The sequence below is a fragment of the Herpailurus yagouaroundi genome, unplaced genomic scaffold, assembly GCF_014898765.1.
Source record: "Herpailurus yagouaroundi ecotype Mexico unplaced genomic scaffold, PumYag 29, whole genome shotgun sequence".
Taxonomy (NCBI): domain Eukaryota; kingdom Metazoa; phylum Chordata; class Mammalia; order Carnivora; family Felidae; genus Herpailurus; species Herpailurus yagouaroundi.
Genome location: NW_024412377.1, coordinates 48,298,608 through 48,324,916, shown reverse-complemented (window position 1 = coordinate 48,324,916; position 26,309 = coordinate 48,298,608). Strand labels below are relative to the sequence as shown.

The window sequence follows — 26,309 nt, the reverse complement described above, 5'->3', positions numbered from 1 at the left end:
TCTATTTTTGACTGACATCCCACAATTATCTTTTCCCTTTTTAAAATTACATATCCTCGAATAAATCAGCAACATGTGTCATATTTGATCCTCAGTAAGTAAAGTCCTAGGAAATGTACCAGATAGAAAATGCACCTAGTTTTTCACCCTTTTTATATATACTTTAAGCAGGTTTTCATTAAATCCAGTGCCAGGGAACATGTTACTTTAGCTACAGTGAACTCCTTCATTACGCAAGCCCTCAATTAAATGAAAGCCTGCTGAGATTATATTTTCACCTTCGTGACAGCATTTGGTTTGGCTACTTTATTTGAGGCAATCCATTTTCAGGTAGACAGCTTCGAACTGGGATATTTTTCATCAGTAATCCCAAATTGAGAAATCAATCAAGAATATGGATAACAGTCAAACATTAAAAACATCACTGTGATGATTAATATTGTAGTGCTTCTTTTATTTAATGATTATGTTTGTTCTCCCCCATCATCTATAGGTTGAGATCCAAATTTATTACCATGGCATTCAATTATTTCCATCATCCATTCCTCACGTACCCCTCCAGCACTGTCTCCTATTGCTTTCTGTCCCAAATGCTCTGTCGACATTGTCATTACACTTCTCCTGTACCATACATGTGCTTTCTTGTCTCCATGCTGGACCACGTGCTGCTGCCTCTCCCTGCTGGATGGCTCTCACCTCTGGTGAATTCCTACTCATCTTTGAGCCTCAGCACACATGACTAACCATCTGTGGTGTTTCTGTGCCTTTTATATAAGCCTGTTATAAGACTACACGTTTAGTGGGTGATGTATTCATTGAGATGGGGACGATGATTTTATTCATCTTTGTACTCCGAATATCTAAGCATTCATAATATATGCTTAGTTAGTTGACGGAATGAAGTACAGGACTCTAAAGCTGTAAAGGCCTTCTGAAACCCACAGAGTGCATTTCAGCCTGGATTGTCTTACGTAATGGTATTAGTACACCCATTTTGCAAATGGGAAAACAGGAAGCCAGGGAGGGGTAAGTCCCTGGTCGTAAGTGGTAGACTCAGGACTGTCTGAGTCTAATGTCAAGATTCTAATACTTATGATATCAGTCTGGCATGTGAGCAGAACATAAAGTATGGATTAAAACTTGTAAGAGGTAGTCTAGTACCCAAAAGAATCCAGGCCTGGGAATCAGGATATTTTGTTTCCAGTGCTGACCACCCCACTTAGCTGTGGGGCTTGAGACAGGCCACTCTCTCTTTCTGGGCCTAGACTTCCTCCGGTAACATGAGAGGACTAGACCTAGTAATTGCCATGGGCTATCTGTATCTTTAACTCTTAGGAATTCTCCTCCCTGAAAGGCTCCTCCCCACATACAGCCTACAGAATGGTTACTAAGTAGAAACCAGCTGCATACTGAACAATTCCTAATTCCAAATTAAATATGTGTGGCAAGATTAAAAAAAAATTCTTAGTGCTTGCTCCAGAATTTATCTTAGGGAAGAAATTTTCTTTGTTTGGGAAATTATTTTGATATGATGCTTGAGGGAAAGACAAGACCCCAAGGGCACAGGTCAACAGGAACGTGAGTTACCAAGAGTGTAACTAAAGTGATAGTTATCAGACAGAATCCAGATTGTTGGCGGATGGAGGAGTAGACAGTAGGGAGAGAAGAAAGAAGGAAAGACTGCCAGAGAAGACACAGGGACCAGGAAATGTGATCTGGAGACTGTTGAGAAAAAGAATATTCATGTACTACTGAATTTTAGCTCGTTTTGCTTTCTTAAAACTTTAGGAAAATCTGTACACACCAGAGCCATTTGTGAGTAGTATTTTTGGTGGAAATTAAATGAAAAATGTGGAGATCCAAGTTTAAATCAATGTCTTAGGAAACAGACCACTTGAGCTGGATAACGAGATGCCCTTTCAGAGTACATGGTATGTAGTTCATGCAGCGCTCAAGGGTGACGTGTGCACACAGTGCAGAGGCAATTCAAATCCTAGGTGTAGTAGGTTTGTGGACTTATAATTTTCCAATACATGGAAATAAGGGTCCTATTCATAAAAAAAAATCACCATGTTATGACAAATGTCTGAGAGATGGACATGTTGGAGGAAGGGATGCCTTTTTCTATTCTGCACAAAAGTGATGTCTGGTCTCTTGGTGGTACTCACTCTTAAACCAAATACACTCACAGAATAGAAGTTCAAAATCAGAGGTGATCAGAGATCATCAGGAAACTTGACAGAGGACCGTGGGACAGACATTACAGTTTTCTCAAACTGTCAAAAAGAGTTTTGAAGCAATCACTCGTAAGTAGATATTAGAGGGCAGGATTTCGGCAGACGTCCAACTCACATAGTAACAAAGTGGTACTAGGTACATCAACAGAAACCCATACAAATGCTACTTTCTCCACTGCTCTCTATTATATACACATACTTGCTTGAACTTTTACATGAAGAAGAGGAGGAAGAAAAATTGGAGTGCCCAATGTGGTACTGGCATCCCACAGAATTATCCAGCGGTGTTATCAAGGCTGTAACAAGGAAATCGCGGGTTGCCCACGTGTGGAAGATACTTCAGCGTCTTTCTCTCACCCCCAATTAAAATGTGAATAGGGCATAAACTGCTCCCTCTGAGCGTTTTTTAATTTTAATTTTAATTTTTTTTTTGCATTTGGAGGACAGAGAGAGAATTCTCAATTGCTTGCATACATTTCCCTTTCACTGCTCAGTTTACAAGCATTCATATCACCACACACAAACTGTAATTTCCTCTTTGTTATCTTTGCTTCCTTCAGACAAACATGATTCACCGAAGAAATAATAATGAGCCATTACCTCTGATGTAATGGCTGCCTGCATTGTCGAAATGGGAGTGTGCCCAGACTGGAGATTAATGTGGTATTAAGGAAGGCAGAGTACATTCCACTTCTAGATGGTGCAAACACTCCACAGTTTACTGTGTACTTTTTCATATACTTATCTAAAACCTTTTTTTCCCCACAGTCGTACGTAGAACCCGAACCCTATAAGATCAACTGTAAGCTACTATCTAGTAACAGTTATTCTAAGAACTTACTCAACTCCAGTAATTGTTATAATCATTAGTTTCTTCACTCACTCACTCACCCATTCATCCACCGCTCCACCTACCAAATTATTCAGCAAAACTTTATTGAATATCCACTAATGTGTGAGGCACTCTTTCAGAGTTCATAATACTCAGAGTGTGGACAGTGATGGGGGCATGTGAGACAAGAGCTGTCCTCTTGAAACTCAGTGATCAACCTTGGCTACACTCTGGAATCACCAGGCACGCTCTAAACAATACCAAGGCTTAAGTGGCACCTCTAGAGATTCTGATTTAATTGTCCTGGGATGGCGACTAGGAGTCAGGGTCATTTTTTAAACTTCTCAGGTGGTTTGAATATGAAGCAAAGGTTGAGGATCACTGGCTTAGAGTTTACAACTCAGTCAGGCAGACAAAGAATAAGTGAGTGAACAAAATAATAATAATTACATGAAACAAAAGGCCATGAAGAGTGGTGTTTTGTGCTTTCTGGTTAGCTCCAACAAATCTCCATTCTGAGATAAGGCCCAAGGCTTAGTAGGCTGTGACTGAAAACTAAATTTTGTGGATCTGTGTCTTCCCACATTTTTTCCATGGTGAGGTTGTGTTTATAACAGACATTACCCTTGTGGCAGATTATCAGTGAGGCAATGGCCAGGATGCTGAACCTTCGGCTTTTCTTGCTGTGTCAAGTTACTTGTTCTGATCAGAAAATCTGAAAGCTTTTGCTTTTGAGTGTAATTGAAGGCATAAGAAATGAAATAGGGAGATTGAAATTCCTTTTGTTCTCTGAGGACAGATTCCTTTTGCATGGTGGTATGGTTTAGCAGAAAGAGTATAAAGTCAGGCCAAGTGCTATTATTCTTCCTGGCTCCCTGAATATCTTTGTACAAGCTCCTGAACTTCTATGAGTTTCTGGCTCCTTACCCATAAAACAGGGATGATCATGGATGGGGCTTCTTCCCAGAGGTGCTTCTTCTGATATGAAGATTAAATGACATAAGACACACAAGGAACTAAGCTGGTTCTAGGCATAGGATGTTCTCCATAAATACTGACCACTTTGCCTGGGTATTCAAAGTCTCCCCTTCTAGACAATAAACTCCATGAGGGCAAATACCATACTCGTCTTGGTTGTCATTGCATCCCTAGCACCTAGGTCCAATGCACAGCATGCATTCAAATATTCGTAGAAGGAATACATTCATTTGGGTTATATTTACATGTCTAGTTCAGTAACTCCAGCTAGAACCCTGCCCAGTGAAGTGCCCAGATTCGAGCAGCAACTGTCATCTCAAAGATTCTTGAACAAGGCCTAATGGGGAAGATGGCGGCGTAGGAGGATGCTGGGCTCACTGTGTCCTGCTGGTCACTTAGATTCCACCTACACCTGCCTAAGTAACCCAGAAAACCGCTAGAAGACTAGCAGAACGGACTCTCCAGAGCCAAGCACAGATGAGAGGCCCACGGAAGAAGGTAGGAAGGGCGGAGAGGCTAACGAACTGATCAAAAATGATTTAAACAATATAACAGAAAGTGAATTTAGAATAATAGTCATAAAATTAATTGCTGGGCTTGAAAACAGTATAGAGGACAGCAGAGAATCTATTGCTACAGAGATCAAGGGACTAAGGAACAGCCAGGAGGAGCTAAAAAATGCTATAAATGAACTGCAAAATACAATGGAGATGACCACGGCTCGGAATGAAGAGGCAGAGGAGAGAATAGGTGAACTAGAAGATAAAATTAGGGAAAAAGAGGAAGCTGAGAGAAAGAGAGATAAAAAAATAATCCAGGAGTATGAGGGGAAAATTAGAGAACTAAGTGATGCACTAAAGAGAAATAATCTATGCATAATTGGTATTCCAGAGGAGGAAGAGAGAGGGAAAGGTGCTGAAGGTGTACTTGAAGAAATAATAGCTGAGAACTTCCCTGATCTGGGGAAGGAAAAAGGCATCGAAATCCAAGAGGCACAGAGAACTCCCTTCAGACGTAACTTGAATCGATCTTCTGCACGACATATCATAGTGAAACTGGCAGAATACAAGGATAAAGAAAAAATTCTGAAAGCAGCTAGGGATAAACATGCTCTAACATATAAAGGGAGACCGATAAGACCTGTGACCGATCTCTCTACTGAAACTTGGCAGGCCAGAAAGGAATGGCAGGAAATCTTCCATGTGATGAACAGAAAAAATATGCAGCCGAGAATCCTTTATCCAGCAAGTCTGTCATTTAGAATAGAAGGAGAGATAAAGGTCTTCCCAAACAAAAACTGGAGGAATTCGTCACCACTAAACCAGCCCTACAAGAGATCCTAAGGGGGACCCTGTGAGACAAAGTACCAGAGACATCACTACAAGCATGAAACCCTACAGACATTACAATGACTCTAAACCCATATCTTTCTATAATAACACTGAACGTAAATGGACTAAATGCACCAACCAAAAGACATAGGGTATCAGAATGGATAAAAAAAAACAAGACCCATCTATTTGCTGTCTACAAGAGACTCATTTTAGACATGAGGACACCTTCAGATTGAAAGTGAGGGGATGGAGAACTATTTATCATGCTACTGGAGGTCAAAAGAAAGCTGGAGTAGCCGTACTTATATTAGACAAACTAGACTTTAAATTAAAGGCTGTAACAAGAGATGAAGAAGGGCATTATATAATAATTACAGGGTCTATCCATCAGGAAGAGCTAACAATTATAAATGTCTATGCGCCGAATACGGGAGCCCCCAAATATATAAAACAATTACTCACAAACATAAGCAACCTTATTGATAATGTGGTAATTACAGGGGACTTTAACACTCCACTTACAGAAATGGATAGATCATCTAGATACACAGTCAATAAAGAAACAAGGGCCCTGAATGATACGTTGGATCAGATAGACTTGACAGATATATTTAGAACTCTGCATCCCAAAGCAACAAAATATAGTTTCTTCTCAAGTGCACATGGAACATTCTCCAAGATAGATCACATACTGGGTCACAAAACAGCCCTTCATAAGTATACAAGAATTGAGATCATACCATGCATACTTTCAGACCACAATGCTATGAAGCTTGAAATCAACCACAGGAAAAAGTCTGGAAAACCTCCAAAAGAATGGAGTTAAAGAACACCCTACTAAAGAATGAATGGGTCCACCAGGCAATTAGAGAAGAAATTAAAAAATATATGGAAACAAATGAAAATGAAAATACAACAATCCAAACGCTTTGGGATGCAGTGAAGGCAGTCCTGAGAGGAAAATACATTGCAATCCAGGCCTATCTCAAGAAACAAGAAAAATCCCAAATACAAAATCTAACAGCACACCTAAAGGAAATAGAAGCAGAACAGCAAAGGCAGCCTAAACCCAGCAGAAGAAGAGAAATAATAAAGATCAGAGCAGAAATAAACAATATAGAATCTAAGAAAAAACTGTAGAACAGATCAATGAAACCAAGAGTTGGTTTTTTGAAAAAATAAACAAAATTGATAAACCTTTAGCCATGCTTCTCAAAAAGAAAAGGGAGATGACCCAAATAGATAAAATCATGAATGAAAATGGAATTATTACAACCAATCCCTCAGAGATACAAGCAATTATCAGGGAATCCTATGAAAAATTATATGCCAACAAACTGGACAACCTGGAAGAAATGGACAAATTCCTAAACATGCACACACTTCTAAAACTCAATCAGGAGGAAATAGAAAGCTTGAACAGACCCATAATCAGAGAGGAAATTGAATTGGTTATCAAAAATCTCCCAACAAATAAGAGTCCAGGACGAGATGGCTTCTCTGGGGAGTTCTACCAGACATTTAAAGCAGAGATAATACCTATCCTTCTCAAACTATTCCAAAAAATAGAAAGGGAAGGAAAACTTCCAGACTCATTCTATGAAGCCAGTATTACTTTGATTCCTAAACCAGACAGAGACCCAGTAAAAAAAGAAAACTACAGGCCAATCTCCCTGATGAATATGGATGCCAAAATTCTCAATAAGATACTAGCAAATCGAATTCAACGGCATATAACAAGAATTATCCACCATGATCAAGTGGGATTCATTCCTGGGATGCAGGGCTGGTTCAACATTTGCAAATCAATCAACGTGATACATCACATTAATAAAAGAAAAGATAAGAACCATATGATCCTGTCAATTGATGCAGAAAAGGCATTTGACAAAATTGAGCAATGTTTCTTAAGAATAACCCTCGAGAAAGTCGGGATAGAAGGAACATACTTCAACATCATAAAAGCCATTTATGAAAAGCCCACAGCTAACATCATCCTCAATGGGGAAAAACTGAGAGCTTTTTCCCTGAGATCAGGAACACGACAGGGATGTCCACTCTCACCACTGTTGTTTAACATAGTGTTGGAAGTGCTAGCATCAGCAATCAGACAACAAAAGGAAATCAAAGGCATCAAAATTGGCAAGATGAAGTTAAGCTTTCACTTTTTGCAGATGACATGATATTATACATGGAAAATCCTATAGACTCCACTAAAAGGTTGCTAGAACTGATAACGTGAATTTAGGAAAGTTGCAGGATACAAAATCAATGTACAGAAATAGTTGCATTCTTACACACTAATAATGAAGTAACAGAAAGACAAATACAGAAACTGATCCCATTCACAATTGTACCAAGAAGCATAAAATACCTGGGGATAAATCTAACCAAAGATGTAAAAGATCCGTATGCTGAAAACTATAGACAGCTTATGAAGGAAATTGAAGAAGATATAAAGAAATGGAAAAACATTCCATGCTCATGGATTGGAAGAATAAATATTGTCAAAATGTCAATACTACCCAAAGCTATCTACACATTCAATGCAATCCCAGTCAAAATTGCACCAGCATTCTTCTCGAAGCTAGAACAAGCAATCCTAAAATTCATATGGAACCACAAAAGGCCCCGAATAGCCAAAGTAATTTTGAAGAAGAAGATCAAAGCAGGAGGCATCACAATCTCAGACTTTATCCTCTACTGCAAAGCTGTCATCATCAAGACAGCATGGTATTGGCACAAAAACAGACACAGAGACCAATGGAATAGAATAGATACCCCAGAACTAGACCCACAAACGTATGGCCAGCTAATCTTTGACAAAGCAGGAAAGAACATCCAATGGAAAAAAGACAGTCTCTTTAACAAATGGTGCTGGGAGAACTGGACAGCAACATGCAGAAGGTTGAAACTAGACCACTTTCTCACACCATTCACAAAAATAAACTCAAAATGGATAAAGGACCTGAATGTGAGACAGGAAACCATCAAAACCCTAGAGGAGAAAGCAGGAAAAAGACCTCTCTGACCTCAGTCATAGCAATTTCTTACTTGACACATCCCCAAAGGCAAGGGAATTAAAAGCAAAAAATGAACTAATGGGACCTCATGAAGATAAAAAGCTTCTGCACAGCAAAGGAAACAACCAACAAAACTAAAAAGCAACCAATGGAATGGGAAAAGATGTTTGCAAATGACATATCGGACCAAGGGGTAGTATCCAAAATCTATAAAGAGCTCACCAAACTCCAAACCCGAAAAACAAATAATCCAGTGAAGAAATGGGCAGAAAGCATGAACAGACACTTCTCTAAAGAAGACATCTGGATGGCCAACAAGCACATGAAAAGATGCTCAATGTCGCTCCTCATCAGGGAAATACAAATCAAAACCACACTCAGGTATCACCTCACGCCAGTCAGAGTGGCCAAAATGAACAAATCAGGAGACTACAGATGCTGGCGAGGATGTGGAGAAACGGGAACTCTCTTGCATTGTTGGTGGGAATGCAAATTGGTGCAGCCACTCTGGAAAATAGTGTGGAGGTTCCTCAAAAAATTAAAAATAGACCTATGACCCAGCAGTAGCACTGCTAGGAATTTACCCAAGGGACACAGGAGTACTGATGCATAGGGGCACTTGTACCCCAATGTTTATAGCAGCACTTTCAACAATAGCCAAATTATGGAAAGAGCCTAATTGTCTATCAACTGATGAATGGATAAAAAAATTGTGGTTTATATACACCATGGAGTACTACATGGCAATGAGAAAGAATGAAATATGGCCCTTTGTAGCAATGTGGATGGAACTGGAGAGTGTGATGCTAAGTGAAATAAGGCATACAGAGAAAGACAGATACCATATGGTTTCACTCTTATGTGGATCCTGAGAAACTTAACAGAAACCCATGGGGGAGGGGAAGGGAAAAAAAAAAAAAGAGCTTAGAGTGGGAGAGAGCCAAAGCATAAGAAACTCTTAAAAACTGAGAACAGACTGAGGGCTGATGGTGGGTGGGTGATGGGTATTGAGGAGGGCACCTTTTGGGATGAGCACTGGGTGTTGTATGGAAACCAATTTGACAATAAATTAAAAAAAAAAAAAAGACTCTTGAACAGGTTCAACTTGTCAAATGGTGCTCTATGCCTGCTTCGCATTGTCCTACTTTATAGGCTGTGTCCCCAGATCTTATCAAGTTTTTCCGTTGGAACATGGGAGTGTTGGTGAACCAAAGGATCAGCATTGCTTAGCTTATCCTGAGGTCATAGGCTCTGTCTTAAGTGCTACCCCAGAGAGTACATGAAAACTGTTTCAACCCATGTGCTATTCATCCATGGGACCTCATTAGTATTGTCTGGTCAAGTGATGCCAGTCCTTTGAAAAATACTGCTGAGGTTTGCTTTTCATGACCATGGTGATATCTAACTATTATTACCAAAGAGAATTCATTTGATTGGCAAAACCACAGCACTCACTCTGTCTTGCAGGTTCATCTGGCCTGGTAATAGGCTGCAGGCAAGGAGCAAGTGTTCAATGATGGCAACCTAAGGTTATTAGATAAAAATCCATGTAAGCCAAGTGAAAAAGAGGTACCCATTCTGGCCTTTGGGGGAAGAAAACACTGTAACTCATAAGGGTGCAATTTAATGAAGGATCAAAACCTTTAGGAAGGTATGTGAGAATAAATGGGTGAGCTCTAGGAAGGTACAAAAGAGTCAATGTGAAAAATGTTAAAAGAAATCTCATTAGGATTTCATGTGTAATTTCATTCTCCTGCTGGGCTTATGAGAGAGCCATTGATTCCTGGTGGCAGTAGACAACCAGGATGAAAGGTACCCAGATGAGGCTTCTTATTTCTGGGATTTTCTACCTGGTTTGTCCCCCAGGGAAGCTGGTCTAAGCTTCTGTCTCCTTTCTAGAAATTGTTGAAGAAGCTAGGAGGGGCAGTGTTTTGGTCAAGGCAGTGTTAGACTTAGTGGATTTTAAAACATTTTTTTTTAATTTTTTTTTCAACGTTTTTTATTTATTTTTGGGACAGAGAGAGACAGAGCATGAACGGGGGAGGGGCAGAGAGAGAGGGAGACACAGAATCGGAAACAGGCTCCAGGCTCCGAGCCATCAGCCCAGAGCCTGACGCGGGGCTCGAACTCAGGACCGCGAGATCGTGACCTGGCTGAAGTCGGACGCTCAACTGACTGCGCCACCCAGGCGCCCCAAAACATTTTAAAACTTACGAGCTAATTTGTTTTTCCTTTTTAAACAATGTTTCCACCTCCATCCTCACCATATTGTGACGAAATTCAGAAAAAGGTCAAAAGCTATTTGCTGTATGAGTGCTTAAAACATTCAGCTTTTCATGCATAACCACAACACTTAACCACTTCATCCTGTCTGTGTAGTGCAACCTCTCAGTTTCCCTTTCCTTAGGACAAGGTTTGCCTCTCTAATGCGTGAATACAAATGGCAAATGGCTTTGCTCTAAGAAAATTTCCAAAGCTGGGTTAAAGTTCACTATTAATGTTTGTTACTTTGATTGCCTTACACTTTGTTTTATTGTTGTTTTGATTATATTGACTTGTATAAAATAGGCTAGGAACCCACTGCTGACCATTTTCTATGGGAGGCAAATGACAGAGCAAAATTACCCCTATCACTGGGACCGGTCCCGTGGGCATAATCCAGAATGAGTAATGGTCTGTTGCTTCAACAACAAAGTCCTCAAAACTAACATCTGAGTTCCTACATTCTAGGTATGTGTGAAGTTGTTCGTATAAATCATGCTATTTGGTTCTCACAAGCCTTTCTGAATTGGTGCTGTTCTCGTCCCCCTGGTCACAAATGAGGCAGCTGACATAGAGGTTTTAAAACCTTGTCCAGATGCATATCCTAGCAGTGAAGGACAACACGGGGATCTAGGGTCTAGTAGTCAGGCTCTAGAATCTTCCCCTCACCTTTACTCTGTACTGCTGCCAGTGTGAGGGATTCTGCCCATAGACTAAAACCTCAAAATCTTACTGAGCTCTGAGAAAGTAACATTTTTCTTATGCCAAACATTAACCCCTCAGTCTCCTCATGGGTACCATGGGGGATGAAGCCAATCCCTCTTGTCCTACTTTAGGTTGTTTCTGAGGGAGTATTTATAAAAATGCTTTGAAATTTACAAAGCACTACAGGAATGTGAAGAATTTGAATTGTACTCCAAACACTCATAGTGCAAGCAAAAATAAAAAGGAATCAATCAATGTTGGTCACAGACTGTGTCCTTCAAGGTTACAGTCAAAATTAGCTCACTGAATGCAGCCTTTAAAAGGAATTTAAATGTAATGAGAGGTCCCTGGTAACATCAGATCCATGAGCAGTACTTTGAAGGCCGAGTCTTAGAATGTTGGTGTTACAGCATATCTGAAAGGTCATTTAGTTAAATCTTCCCATCTTTTGATGCATGACACATCTCTATAATAGTCTTGGTCTGGCGGCCCCCTGCTTATGTTGAGTCTCTCATGAGTATCAAGGGAGATAATTTACCACTGCAGACCATTAGAAACTGCTTCCTTATGTTGGGATTCTTCACTTTGGGTTCTATTGCCCTCACTCCTTAGACATCCCACATCATTAGAATAGCAAAATTCTCTTTTTGTAAGAATATCACACATTGTGCAGAGAGAGGAACATTGTGCCTTTACTTGTTCATTTGACTTAGTCACTGCATGACTCAAGATACAGTATTAGTATACGACAGGAGACAAAACTCTCCATGCGTCCTTCTTTAAGAACTGACTTCTAGCTTGAGAATCAGTCAGTAATGTGCTGAATGTATTGTAATAGCTCCTCAAACATGGAGAGGGGGACGTGTCCAATTCATTATGGTTGTGTCTCACAAATGGTCCTCAAAACATAGCTCAGTCATTTGTGGGGGTGGGTAATCAGAGGCCCGAGGCCTCCTGCTCTCCTTTTTAATCCCACATAACAAGCACATTTTCCATAGATATTTGCACTCACAGGCTGAAGGGTATTTTCTTCATTTCCCAAAGAGATTTCCATGAGGACCACAGGGAGAACCATAAACTAACAGACAGATGCATCATGTTAAGAAGGGTGTCAACACTTTCCTTTAATCAGTACACAGTCAATATTCTCCATCATGAATAACTAATAAGTTTCTGAACTCCTTCCCTCAGATGTCATTGCAGAAATCTATCTGAGGAATGTCATCTGCACTTAATGAAGGGACAAGCATTATAATTAAGTTTGAAGCTATTTCTTAAGCATGAAGCTGCCACGAAGTGTGAAATGACTATAATTCACATTTTTAAGCCCCGGAATTTATTAGCATCAATGTTCTATTCAAGGTTAGGAGTATGGTGCCTGTACACTCACAGGATTCAAATGGCTCTGTGCTGTTATTCTGGAGTGAGTATGCCTGAGCTCAGATGTCAGGCAAGGAAAATAATCATTAATGACTCAGGTTTTATTTTTTGGAAAAAAAAAATCTCAAAGACCTGGAAACTCATTTCCCTTTATGAATAGGAAGGGACAATGACATGCAAAACTGGGCAAAAGGGGACTTCGCATTCCTCTAGGAACAATAATAACCATGGTTGAGAAAATGGAGAGAAACTACAGGCCAGAGGCTTCCAGTTAAGCATGGCTCTGCTGGAGTGTGACGACTCTACAACCGGGGTGAAAACAGAATCAAAAGTTTTGACACTGCTTGTAAGAGAAAGAAGACTGAATTATTCTCTTTTGGAAATGACTTCATGTGGACAGAAGAAACAAAAGCATGGGATAATAAGTGCTTAGACAAAATCCAGGAGACTTTGATGGGCTCTCCTTTACAAACAAATGTGAAGGAGGCAACTACTCATGTTTGTGCTGGTTGAGCACATACTTTTGGAGAGGATACATTTGTAATGATCCATCTAACCTAAACCCCTTTGTGAGTGTGGGCAATGGCAAACATGGAAGACATCTCAGCCAGTGAATCCAACAAGGAAGAAATGTAGGGGCTTTTGTGTGTCTGTAACAGGAAGGTCATATGAGCCAGGGGTGTGCCCCAAAGGGTTTCCTTAGGAAGTGCGATTTAAGCTGAGAGTTGAAACATGATTATGCAGGCAGAGAGTACAGAAGAATGTTTCAAGGCAAGGGAATAACAAAGCTCTAAGGGAAGGCACCAAGGTACAGCAGAGGAAACAAAGAGAAGGTACAAGTGCTGAAGTCACATGGAGTTCTGACTGAGCTCAACAAAGGTCTACCTCTGTTCCTTCTGAAATGCCAATGCAATGACTGGAGATAACTGTAAAATGACCTCCCCCCCCCCCCCAAAAGGCACACACCCACAATGAAAAGAGAAGCAGCGCGGGTAGAAGAAAGGTATTGATCAAGTTTTGGAAGTTGAAAAGCAAACAGAGGTGACGTCACTAGCAGATGACAGAAAACTGAAAGCTAAGAGCCTGTGGGTTTGGGGAAGACCTAGCCAAAAGTAAATTCAAGCTGTGTAATCCCTGCAAGGCGCAGGCATGCAAACATGCCGGCATCACTGTGACTGACAGTCTGGTGGGACTGTTTTCAGGAAGGCTGGTTGAGGTCTCCATGGGAAACTCTCAGACTAGATGTCTCTCCACTGTACATACCCAGGGGACCAGGCCACCTTTACCATTATGGACTAACTGTTTGTGCCCCCCACCGCACTTCCTGCCAAATTCACATGGTGAAACACTAATCTTCAATGTGATGGTTACAGGAAGTGGGGCTCTAGGGAGGTGATTAGGGGAAGCCGTCACAAATGAGATTAGTGCCCTTAGAGACCCCAGAGCTCCCTAGCCACTTCTACCATATGAGCACACAGCAAGAAGATGGCTGTCTATGTACCAGGAAGCAAGCCCTCAGCAGGAACATGCCAGCACCTTGATCTTGGATTTCCCAGCCTCCAGAACTCTAAAAAATATATTTGTTGTTTATAAGCTATCCAGTCTATGATATTCTATTATAGCAGTCCAAATGGACTAGGACACTCACTATGGAAGACTTGAATTCTGTGAGACAAGGACAGCTAAGGCAGTGCTATACTGAAAACAGGGAATTAAGTGAAAATCTACATGTTGAAGAATGACACCTTGTAGGCTCCACCTGAACACCAGCTTCATTCCCAGCAAGGAATTAGGACACTAATCAGTGACCTGGGGAAACTGACCAGCCCAAGAGAAAAAAGGCATATAGAGTCTCACATTTGGAGTCACCCACCTAAAAATCCCAGCCTGACCATGCTACTTACTTCGAAGCCCAACATCCAACAAGCTCCATTCATGCACACAACACTTCCCAAAAGATTCTTAGTGCTTCATGCTAAAACATTAACAGACATCTGAGAATCACCAGCCATTTGAAAAAGTCCCAATCAAAAAACCAGTGACCTGAAACATAATTTTAAAAAGTAAGAACGGGAGACATTTGAAATGATCACTAATATCATCAAAGAATAAAGAGATGATAATACACCTGCAAAATTAATACAGCGTGCTACAGAAGGGAACAGCTATACAGTAAAATATGTTTAGAAACTGAAATGTGAGCTCAGGAATTAAAAGTTCAGTGGGAGGAACAGGCAATGGAGAGGAGGAGAACAGAGGGAGAAACAAAATGTGGAATTTGAGAAATTTAACAGAAGACCATAGGGGAAGGGAAGGAAAGATAAGTTACACACAGAGGGAGGCAAACCATAAGAGACTCTTAAATACAGAGAACAAGCTGATGGGGGTGGGGTTGGGGGGTGTGGGGAAAATGGGTGGTGGGCATTGAGGAGGGCACTTGTTGGGATGAGCAATGGATGTTGTATGTAAATGATGAATCATGGGAATCTACTCCCGAAGCCAAGAGCACACTGTGTGCTAGCTAACTTGACAACAAATTGTTAAAAAAAAAAAAAAAAAGAAAAAGAAAAGATTGGAAGGGGGGTAAGGGTGATCAGAGACGAGAAGCCAGGACATCACCCAAGGCCAGATCAACTACTTGAAGGTTACTTGTGAGTACTCTGGTTTTGAAATTTTATCTTCAGGTCAGTGGGAGCCACCAAAGGATAGCAAACAAGGGATTGACATTTGACCCAAGTTGGCACATAGTCCCTGGCCAGGAAATCCAGTGAGTTTATAGAATTCTCTCTGAGATCGGATGGTCTTGATCTCATTTATATTATATTCTAACAATCCATGGAAAATTCTGGAGTAAGAAACAACATGACATCCATTGGCTGATTTTTTTTTCTTTTTATGATTCACTTCTAGTTCTCAACTTATTTCAGGTAAAAAAACTGTTGTCAGCTTGTTCCTTGCAACTCCCATTACTCTTTGTTTTGAAAAGGTTATAATTGGAATAAAACAAGGCTGGCTTTGAGCCAAAATCATGAAGGGTGTAATTAAGCAAGATTTTCTGTCTATGCACCCAGCAGAGCCATCCTACTGAGGGGGAAAAAAAACGGAGAATCACAAAGCAATTGTGTGTTTTTCAAGAATAATAGAACAATCTACCCCACACACTTTACATAATAAATGGCAGCTGCTGACATTTTAATCAAGATAAAAACAATAATAAAGTCACAATGCTCCTTTTGAGGCAGAAGGTAGTCCCAACTCAGGAATTTTGGCAAACCTACACTCATGCCCATTCTGTTCTAAAAGGCTGAGAGGTTAGCACTTAATTTAGGATCTCATACCTGCCTTGACAACATGGATGAAAGTGCCATTTCAAACCGCACCCCTCCCCCCATCATGAGTTAATCTTCTGAGTAATTTTTTCACATTTTGAACTCTTACATTAAAAATTAATTTAAAAGATATAATTTTAATTCTTAAGTAAAAGCCACTTGTCCTGGATAATGATAATCATGTGTCACATTGCCTTTCTTGGGTTCAGATGAAAATGGGCCAGCCACTAAGGGACAACCACATAGGTACTAAGGTGCCTCATTTCACATGGTTGATGGCTTTAGCTGTCAGAGATAGTTGAGTAATCATTTTGAGAGATGCATGTAAATGTTTTAGTTATTAAGGCATTTCCTCCAGTATTTTGTTGGTTTAAGAGATTATAAATCTAGGAGCGTTTTGAGGAGTATGAGTGTCAATCAATGCCAGTTCAAGACTTACAGAGAAACTAAATCACTAATAGCAGGTGCCTGGTGATGGATTCTGAAAGCATTTTTTTTTCCTTTTGATCATACCCAGTGTTCCCTACAAGACACACAGGGGAAGACTCATGGCTTCTGAAACCTGATGGTCAGCTCAGATATTGTGACTGACACAATACCTTGTATTGCAGGCTGCCCAATTTACAAATTGTGTTCATCAGTGACAGCAAATGGCATTTCTTTGTTGTTCTTACTTGACTTAATTGTTCTCTCAAATTTATGCTTATGGATTGTTAGAAAAAAATTACACTTCTTGTGGCATCTTCTCTGTGATTAAAAAGTATTGTTTCCCATTAGGATAAATAATTAATCTTTCAATTTTCTTCTCCCACTTTATATCATAATGGATATGGGGAGGATGGGGCTTATGTGACCTTGTGGTAACAGGAACAAAGACAGTTCAGATTCCATAAGATGTTGTCCTGATTGACATCAGCCTAGCAGCCCACACTTAAGTCCTCACAGGGTGAATTCTGGTTACTGCTCACTGGGCTCATTTAATGCTCGCTGAGTGAAGTCTGAATGGTGTTTGCAGGCCCTGAGGCCTGGGTAGGTTTTCCACTGTACCACCAAATCGGACTGTCTGCTTTGGAGCCCACAGACCCACTGCAGGGAAGCTGCCCAGGAGCCCACTAGTCTGCCCCATCAGTCATCAATCTGCCGGGCTCAACAGGATACCACGTGGATTCCTTCCTGCCCTGTCATTGCCAACCCCCAGGAGCTGAAGGAGATTTGAGAGTGCTGACCCAAGTCCCCTCTTCCTCTCTAGCCACATGACAATCCAGAGGGTTGTGAGACCAACCAGCTCTATAAGCTGGTTTCCTCCTAGAGTCCCAAATGAAAATGCACAATGACCCTCTGCTTCTGACTTTCCTTGAAATCTAATTGGTTTCCCCTTTCCATGAATCAGAGAACAAAGGTCAACAGGCTGTAGTATATTTTACCACTTGCTTTCCCTACATTTCCTATCTTCTTACTACACTTCACCAGAGATCAGAAAAGATGGATTTTCCATTTCCTCTTCCTGAGTGGGAATTCCTCTATGCCATAGACTCCGTTTCCCCCATGATGTTATCTTCCATTTATCCTTCCTTGGCCTCCAATGGTAGAATTATACTGTACAGAGGAGATGTCGGCAGATCACAAAGGTTTGGTAGCTTTAAAATATAATCTCTATCATATTTGTAATACAAAAAAGCCTTAGATAAATATGGCAAAGGGAAAGATGGAAATACCTCAAATATGGCAGGATCCCTTTACCTTTACCCCTTTGTTTCTCCTATATACTTAGAGAACCATGGTGAAAAGGGCACCTAGAGAAAAGGTTGGGGATAAGGGAACAAAATAAATAGGTAGATAAATCCAAACTCTGTTTTGGTATTAATGAAAAAAAGAGGGGGGGATGATAGGATTCTGGAATGCAGGAAGAAGGGAAGGAGGGAGAAAAGGGACATACATGGTCTTGAAAGATGGACAAGATGTATTACTTTGGGTTTTCAAACAGGTTTGCAACCTTAAAGTGGACTTCTTTAAACTCTTGCCTGTGGCTTTCAGATGTTCATTTTTTCTGGGTGGGCACTGTAGGTTGGTGAAAAATTGTGATACAGTCCCTAGCATCTTAGGCAAAATGAGAAAATGGAGCCTCCGCAATTATATGCTAATATTATTACATGCATGCAGTTTATGGGGCTTTCATTCTAAGGCTATGTCTTAGTCAACAATAGATGTAGATACACAAAAGCTTTTTGGTTTTGTCCTTTATTGAAAAAGAATTATTAGTCACTCAGGTTTCATAGAAACTTTTTACTGGTTGATGAAATTTAAAACTTTAGGGACTCGTGTCTGAGGGCTGGAGCCCCATGAAAATGAGCTGCTTGTTCCTCCCAGTAGCTAACATTTGTTGAATTAATGTTCACTGAGCTTTTCCCATGTTCTAGGCACTGGGTGAGGATAGCTTAGGGGACTTATCCAAGTTCACAAAGAAGATAGGATTTGGGGCCAAACTCAAACACAATGCAGGATACCTTAAAAGCATGACTCTTGACAAACATGAACACTGTGTCATGATCCTTCTGTTTTGTAAGGCTTGTATCTATGACATTATCTGGCCATTGTACATTTTCATTTCTCCTTTGAATCACTTCAGTATTCATGATCTGTGATCAGACAATTGTGAATTTCATATGTGCAAAATAAAACTGAAAAACCTAGTCTAAGTACACAGAATTGGAAGTTAGAGGAGAGGGAAGATAAACAAAATTACAGAACATGTCTGCAAAATGTTTAAAAAGGAGAACGTTTAAGGATTTCTCTTACAATGGTATTCCCCCATATACCATGCACCCATAGCTATAAGAAGCATAATATATAGCCTCTCCCTCCTCTCTCTACCTGCATATATATATAAAATACATATGTATGTGTATATGTATATATGCATATATGTAAAAATGTCATATGTGTATAAAATGATATATATCCATGTATATATAATATATATTACACATATCATTAAAAATGTGACCACCCATCCAGTATTTTTGCTATTTTGACTTTTGAGGTGGACACGGGAAGGGAGAAGTAAGTCTCTAATTAATAGAACTCTGATGCTTTAACAGACTGTTCCGGTGGCTTACATTTATAAACCGCTGCCAGTCAAATAAACATTTAGTTGGCTACAGCCGTTTTAAAATAAAATTAAAGAAATAAATTCATTTTTTGTCAATTTGGAAGTGTCTAATTCTTGTTTTCCTATGATATACACAGACTTTAAATCTCAAACGTTCCCAAAGGTGTTTAGATTAGTATCTATCCATTAAAAAAAGATCCTACAGAATACTCAAGTGCATATTGGGAGTAACAGATGCATCTTTCTGCTTTATTATTAAAACTCTGGTAATGTTGTGGGGAAAAAAAACCACAGTAGCAAAGAAATGCCTTGTTTATTTGAAGAGGCAGAATGGGTTTGATAGTAATGACTCTTACAGTTCTGAATTATGTACTAAACTCTGAAACTTGTAACAATCCTTAAAGTCCTCTGTGATCATATTTGAGATTGCCTTCACAATTTATTAAAGAACACAATGGTCATAAGGAAATTATAGCACCTCATTTTTAGAAATGACACGGTAATATTCTTGGGAGCTACAGAAATACATTGGCCTATTTGCCTTTACATTAAGTGGACCTAGAGAACCATGCTTTTTAAATTCTGAGGCCCACTTACTGGCTTTTTCTTTCATCTTGCGACTAAAATATCCCATACCTAACCCTCTCAGGTAGAATTCTCTGTGTCATTCTCTGTGTGTCCTCTGACTTTGTTCATATATCTAGTCCATCACTTATCATACTACCTTATATTTGGGTTGCATGTCTATCTTATTCTCCTTAACTATAAATTATTTGAGCACTCATTTATCTCTTTATTCCAAATATTTAGCACATGCCTTGACTCCTAGTAAGTGTCCAAAAAAAACAACTGGCCAAGAGTGACTGACCTATGATGAAATGGAAATCAGGTCACCACCCTTATCATAACTGTATGTAGAGTAAGAACACATCTGCATATTAGTTGATGAAAAATTCTTTTGTAAAGATCTTTTGGTTTCTTGCTGTTTTTTGGTCCCTTCCAAGCTTTTAGTGATATCCAGAGCAACAGAATTGGCTATATGTGTTTAGTGGTCTAGGTAACCTTCTCCTATGTTTTACATTTGCCCTGGCATATGTCTGGGAAATAAGATCTCACAGTCTATTTCCTGTTCCTGTAGGATCAGAATCTTACAGAGAGCTTCATAGTTGAAAAGAATCCTTAGAGCAAGGTAGGCATTCACAGGTAGCTTCTGTTCTTACAGAAAATACATATGCAAAACTAAATGGCCTATTTCCTGTCTCAGATCATGCCCAGCCTGAGATCAGGGAACTTTCCAATTGTCTTTATATACAGACACCAGGAAAAAAAATAATGAACAAGTGAACATTTAATATAGTCAGATTATGAATTTCAGATTGTGAATTTATTAAAATCCAGTTTCTGTTCCAAGTTAGTTTTTCTTATTTCAAGAGATAGGCATAGTGACTGGTAGATTTTTTTCAGTAGAGTCTTGAATCTAGAGCAACATGTCATTATTTCAGAATTGTCCTTCAGGGGCAAAGTCAACAAACCACCCAACTTGGATATTGGGCTCAGACCTTGCTAACCCTCATTATTTGTCTGGAGAGAAGCAACCCTCTTTTGTGATTTTTCAACTCAACTCTGGATTATTTACAAACATCTTGAGTGAACACTGTGAATACAGTAATGATAGTAACTCTGAAAAAGAAAGCAGTCAACCGAAACTCTAGCAGAGGAAGCTACTACTTTTTGAGCTGAGGATTGAGATCTTCTAGGAAGATGTGCTGGAGGCCTAACATCTGCCTCTCATTAACAAGCAAACAAACAAGAATAAAAGAACAAACAAAAAAAACCTTCAAAATCCAAACTGATGTTGGAGGAAACAAGTTATCCCAACAGACAAGGTCTCTAAAATAGATGCTATTTTCCCACGTTTGATATTTGGGTAAGTGAAGGACACGGATGGATATTTAAGTTTTGCTTGTTCAGTTCAGACGATAGTGTATGGAAAAATATCCTGTAGTCTTTTTAACTCAGTTCCCACTGACAAGTAAGGCAAAGAAAATCTGGGTATAGAACATTATTTAAAAAAAACAACTCTCTACTCATCATCAGGGAAATACAAATCAAAACCACAATGAGATACTACCTTACACCTGTCAGAATGACTAACATTAACAACTCAGGCAACAACAGATGTTGGCGAGGATGTGGAGAAAGAGGATCTCTTTTGCACTGTTGGTGGGAATGCAAGCTGGTGCAGCCACTCTGGAAAACAGTATGGAGGTTCCTCAAGAAACTAAAAATAGAACTACCCTATGACCCAGCAATTTCACTACTAGGTATTTATCCAAAGGATACAGGTGTGCTGTTTCAAAGGGACACATGCACCCCCATGTTTATAGCAGCACTCTCAACAATAACCAAAGTATGGAAAGAGCCCAAATGTCCATCGATGGATGAATGGAAAAAGAAGATGTGGTATATATACATACAATGGAGTATTACTCAGCAATCAAAAAGAATGAAATCTTGCCATTTGCAACTATGTGGATGGAACTGGAAGGTATGATGCTAAGTGAAATTAGAGAGACAAATATCATGACTTCACTCATATTAGGACTTTAAGATGCAAAACAGATGAACATAAGGGAAGGGAAGCAAAAATAATATAAAAATAAGGGGGGGGGGACAAAACAGAAGAGACTCATAAATATGGAGAACAAACTGAACGTTATGGGAGGAGTTGTGGGAGGGGGGATGGGCTAAATGGGTAAGGGGCACTAAGGAATCTACTCCTGAAATCATTGTTGCACTATATGCTAACTCATTTGGATGTAAATTTTAAAAAATAAAAAATAAAACAAGTTAAAATAAAAAAAATAAAAAAACAACTCTCATTAAAAACATTCTAACAACTGCAGTGGGAGTTTTAAAGATGCATTAATTCACATATCAACAAATAGTTTTTCTGTTAAACTCTTCTTTACATATTTTTTGGATCTGTAATGCATTCAGGTGATTGCACGTTTTTAAGCAAATCTTACATAAAATAAGATATTTTATGGGGCTACAATGTTAATTTTTTAGTTTTGATAAATATACTGTGGATATGTAAGATGTTAACATCAGAAATACCAGGTAAAGGGTATAGAAGGATAATCTGCAGGAATATTGCAACTCTTCTTTTCTTTCTTTTTTTTTTTTTTGCAAAGGTTTATTTACTTGTTTATTTATTTAGGCAGAGAGAGAGTGAGAGAGAGAATGAGAGAGAAAGAGAGAGAGAAGGAGAGAGAGAGAGAAAGAAAGAGAGAGAGAAAGAGAGAGAAAGAGAGAGAAAGAGAGAGAAAGAGAGAGAGAAAGAGAGAGAGAGAGAGAGAGAATGAATGAATGAATCTGACTTGGGACTCAATCTACAAACCACAAGATCATGACCTGAGCCAAAATCAAGAGTCCAATGCTTAACCACTGAGCCACTGAGGTCCCCTGCAACTATTCTGTTAATCTAAAATTACTTTATAATAAAAAGTAAAATAATATAAGGGGATTAGCTGTTTGGAGCCTGAAGAGACCTGGCTTTTTATAGATATCAGGGCTCCAGGATTAGCTCAAGGCTATATAGTGTGTTTGCTGTAGGTATCTGACCCCCAGCTCGATATTCTTCCCCTCAGTTGTGTTGCTCCTGAGGAGTGGACCAATTCTGCTTCACCTGAACAGCTCACTCAGTGCTGTCTGCTGGCACAAATCCAGGGATCTTCCTTAGGTTATTCTACTTTCCTAAGATGATAAGACATCCCAGCACAAATGCACTGGATCAGTAAAACTGATCCAACTGTAAAGCCAGAGGCCAGAAGACTTAGTCACCAAGTTCATTACCTATTTACTCAATATCCAAGGTCAATACCGTTCAATAGCACAGAGTAAAGTGTGGTACCATTAGATGACAAAGGTGAAACATCCACAGAAGCACTGGTCTGGGCTAATATATCAGCTACATTTCATTATCTTTCAATTGGTCAGAGATTCTCCTACAAAGTGGCATTAAAATAAAAAAAAAATCATAAGGATGAAGGAGCTAATTATCACATTCTAGGCCCTGACTCCATTCAGGCTATCAACCATCAACACAATTTGAATAGGGGCGAACATTCTACATTCCAGTTGTAGAATGACGTATGAAAGTATTTTCATGTGTCCTGCAAGAAAATTTTATTTCTTGTTTCTGTAGGATATGCTTACAACTTTAAAATAAACAATGGAAAGGTAGCAATGAGCAGAAGTCCTTATTTTGTTGCACTTTGACTCAGGAGATTCACTTGTAAATTTTGGAGACTTAATTTTTTTAAGGCAAGGTCCCAGGGTTTTCCATTGGTGTCAACAGAGGACCATAGTCTACAACCTTATATGAGCAATTACTGTGCTCTAAAGTTTTCAGAATATGGATCTCTAAAGTGGGCTGATGCTTGGATAATTTGTCTTTTTATTTGATGTGGGCTGGGTTTGTTTTTAACCACGTAAGATTTATTTTTCTATTAAAAAATTATTTTTGCATTTATTTATTTTTGAGACACAGAGAGAGACAGAGTATGAGTGGGAAGGGGCAGAGAGAGAGGGAGACACAGAATCCGAAGCAGGCTCCAGTCTCTGAGCCGCCAGCACAGAGCCCAACGCAGGGTTCGAACTGAGGAGCTGTGGGATCATGACCTGAGCTGAAGTCGGATGCTTAACTGACTGAGCCACTCAGGCGCCCTTATTTTTCTATTTAAAGAAAAGTTAGCCTAAATTTTTGACTCTCATATTTTCCATGCCTTCCAGGTAATGGAGCACTTGTTCCATGGGGGAGGGGAGGAATTACTGGGTCATATTTAGAGGTTAACTTCTTCTAGACAGCACCTTTCTTTGGACTGATCAGCACTAATTACTGACCAGTTGTGTTAAAAAATAACCCTGTTCCTCAAGAGGTCTGTGAAAAGAAAGGGAAACAGGTCACACATTAGCTTGTCTCAAAAAAGAGCACTTATATCACAGACACGAGGATTTGCTGCACTCTCAGAGAATGAGCTTGCTCTCAGAGTCCTGAAATACAGGTTTCCTTGGGTGGATTTGCTGAAAAGATTCCAGCTTTAGTAACTAAGATGAAACAAAGGATCTAGCTGACGGTCAGGTAACTTCTGGCAGGAAGAAGGCCTGAGATGGAAGCAACTATTCAAGGAAAAAATAAAACCTTGCAATGTAGCATATAATGTTAAAAATACAGCCCATGGTATATGGGATTTGGAAAAGAAAATGTTCTCTTTCTTCACCAACTATCCTCTTCCTTTGGCCCAATTTATTTCCCTATAGTCATAAAGCCTTACAAGCTTTGCAAGAATGCTAGGCATTTTGTAATGAGGAGATATATTCTCCACTTACTGAGAATGTGTTTCTGTTCAGGGAAATCCAAACGCCAACATGGCTGTTGCCGTTTTAGCAAGACATAGATCTCGGGGCTGCATCTTGAAAAAGTAGATATGGCTTGTGTGATACAAACGCATTTGCTTATGTTTGATGTCTACTATTAAATATTCAATATTATTTATGATGATTTATGCTAGAAGAACTACAAGAAATGAAGAAATCCAGCATTCTCTGAATTCTTCATGGCTGTAAATGAGGTAGGGAAGCAGAAGAGACTCCATTTTAGAAAGGCTCCATCTCTGCTGTTTTTCTACTAGACCCCATTTCTGAATAAGCCAAAGGAGCTATGTTCCCACTTCCAAGGGGAAGGAAGAAAGTTAATCTGAATTTTGTTCTAGGTCCCAAACATCTGATAACATCTAAGAAGAGCCAAAACCCAAACATGTTCCAGGACATTATCTTCCAACAAACCACGGCCTACACTGGCATCAACACCCCCTACCTTCAGTGATTTGTGGAATAACAGCTATTGGTCACCCAACACTTGCAGTTGATCAGACCCTACCCTGGATTCCTGGAGAAACACATACCTCAGACCCCTTTCCCATATAAAACCCTAATCCCAAGCGATGCTGAAACTCATTCTCCTTTCCTTTCTGAGTCTCCCAGACACTCCATCTGCTATTTTCTGTCTGTCACTCATGCTATTCAATCAATTCTGCTTTCACTTTCTCCAGATTATATTTGATTTCTTCCTGCATGAAGCCCAGGACCCTCTTACTGGTCCTGCGGGAGACCCCTCTGGGTCCCAGCCTGCCTATATCATAAGTATATGGTAAAAATTATAGTTATATTTGTGTCAACATTCTACTTTTTATAGGTTCCTTTTTGGAGCCAGGGATGGTCCTTTGGTGGCTGTAATGGTTTTTAGGTTATATCTATCTCTGTTTGTCTGTTTATCTATAGGTATATCTATTGTTCTTTTTTGTTTCCTTAGTTGTTGGTGGTAAATACACAGGATCTCAGAGTCTTTTTCTGCTAAAGGCGGCACAATTATAGATATTTGAAGATTAACACCAGTACAAGGAATATCCACAGAAAGTAGTTCTAGTACCATAACACTCCAAGTAATGGAGAGATTATTACATACAAATAAAAATCTGTATCGTATTAGAGTCCAGTTTCTTTCAGATACCACTTTTCTTTGGGCTGATCAGCACCAATTACTGACTAGTGCTGTAACTGGTTAGGTTTTTTGGTCCCACAAAATACAGTAGGAAACAGGCAGCGCAAATGAATGAATCCTGCATCTCCTAATTACAAGGCTGGCAACCTCTTCCTCCAAACCCTCAATCTTCTTAAGTTCTCAGAGAAAATTTTCCCTTGGCTGTAGCTTATCTTCTTGTCCTTTCTAATCTCTCCCAGTTTGTATATTCATGTCGTGATGCTGTTACATTCCTTATAGTCAAAATGGATCATCAGCCAGTTGCTCAGACAAAGGAAACAGCCACTAATCAATGCAAAGCATAGTCAGAAATTTACCTTAGTTCCTTGAAGGGGTCTGCCCTGACATTAGGTGTCTCTATAGATTTAGGGAACACTGTGCCCTCCGCTCCTGTAAACAAAAGAAAAAAGCAAACAGAGGTTGGAGACTTTGCATGTCACCTGGGGACACGATCAGCACAATGAGTGGAGCTAAATGAGTGAATCCTTCACACAACCCAAAGCACACATTTTGCCA

At 39.6% G+C, this 26,309-nt stretch overlaps 1 protein-coding gene across 4 annotated transcripts in view; it reads right to left on the bottom strand.

Moving 5' to 3' along the window:
- The window catches only part of SGCD (sarcoglycan delta), a 944,201-nt gene that overhangs the window by 79,513 nt on the left and 838,379 nt on the right, over nt 1-26,309 (bottom strand). For all 4 annotated transcript variants that reach the window (XM_040443049.1, XM_040443057.1, XM_040443063.1 and 1 more), the window contains one exon: nt 26,111-26,183. In XM_040443049.1, the coding sequence (XP_040298983.1) occupies nt 26,111-26,183 (73 nt within the window). The remainder of the gene's footprint in view (nt 1-26,110; nt 26,184-26,309) is intronic.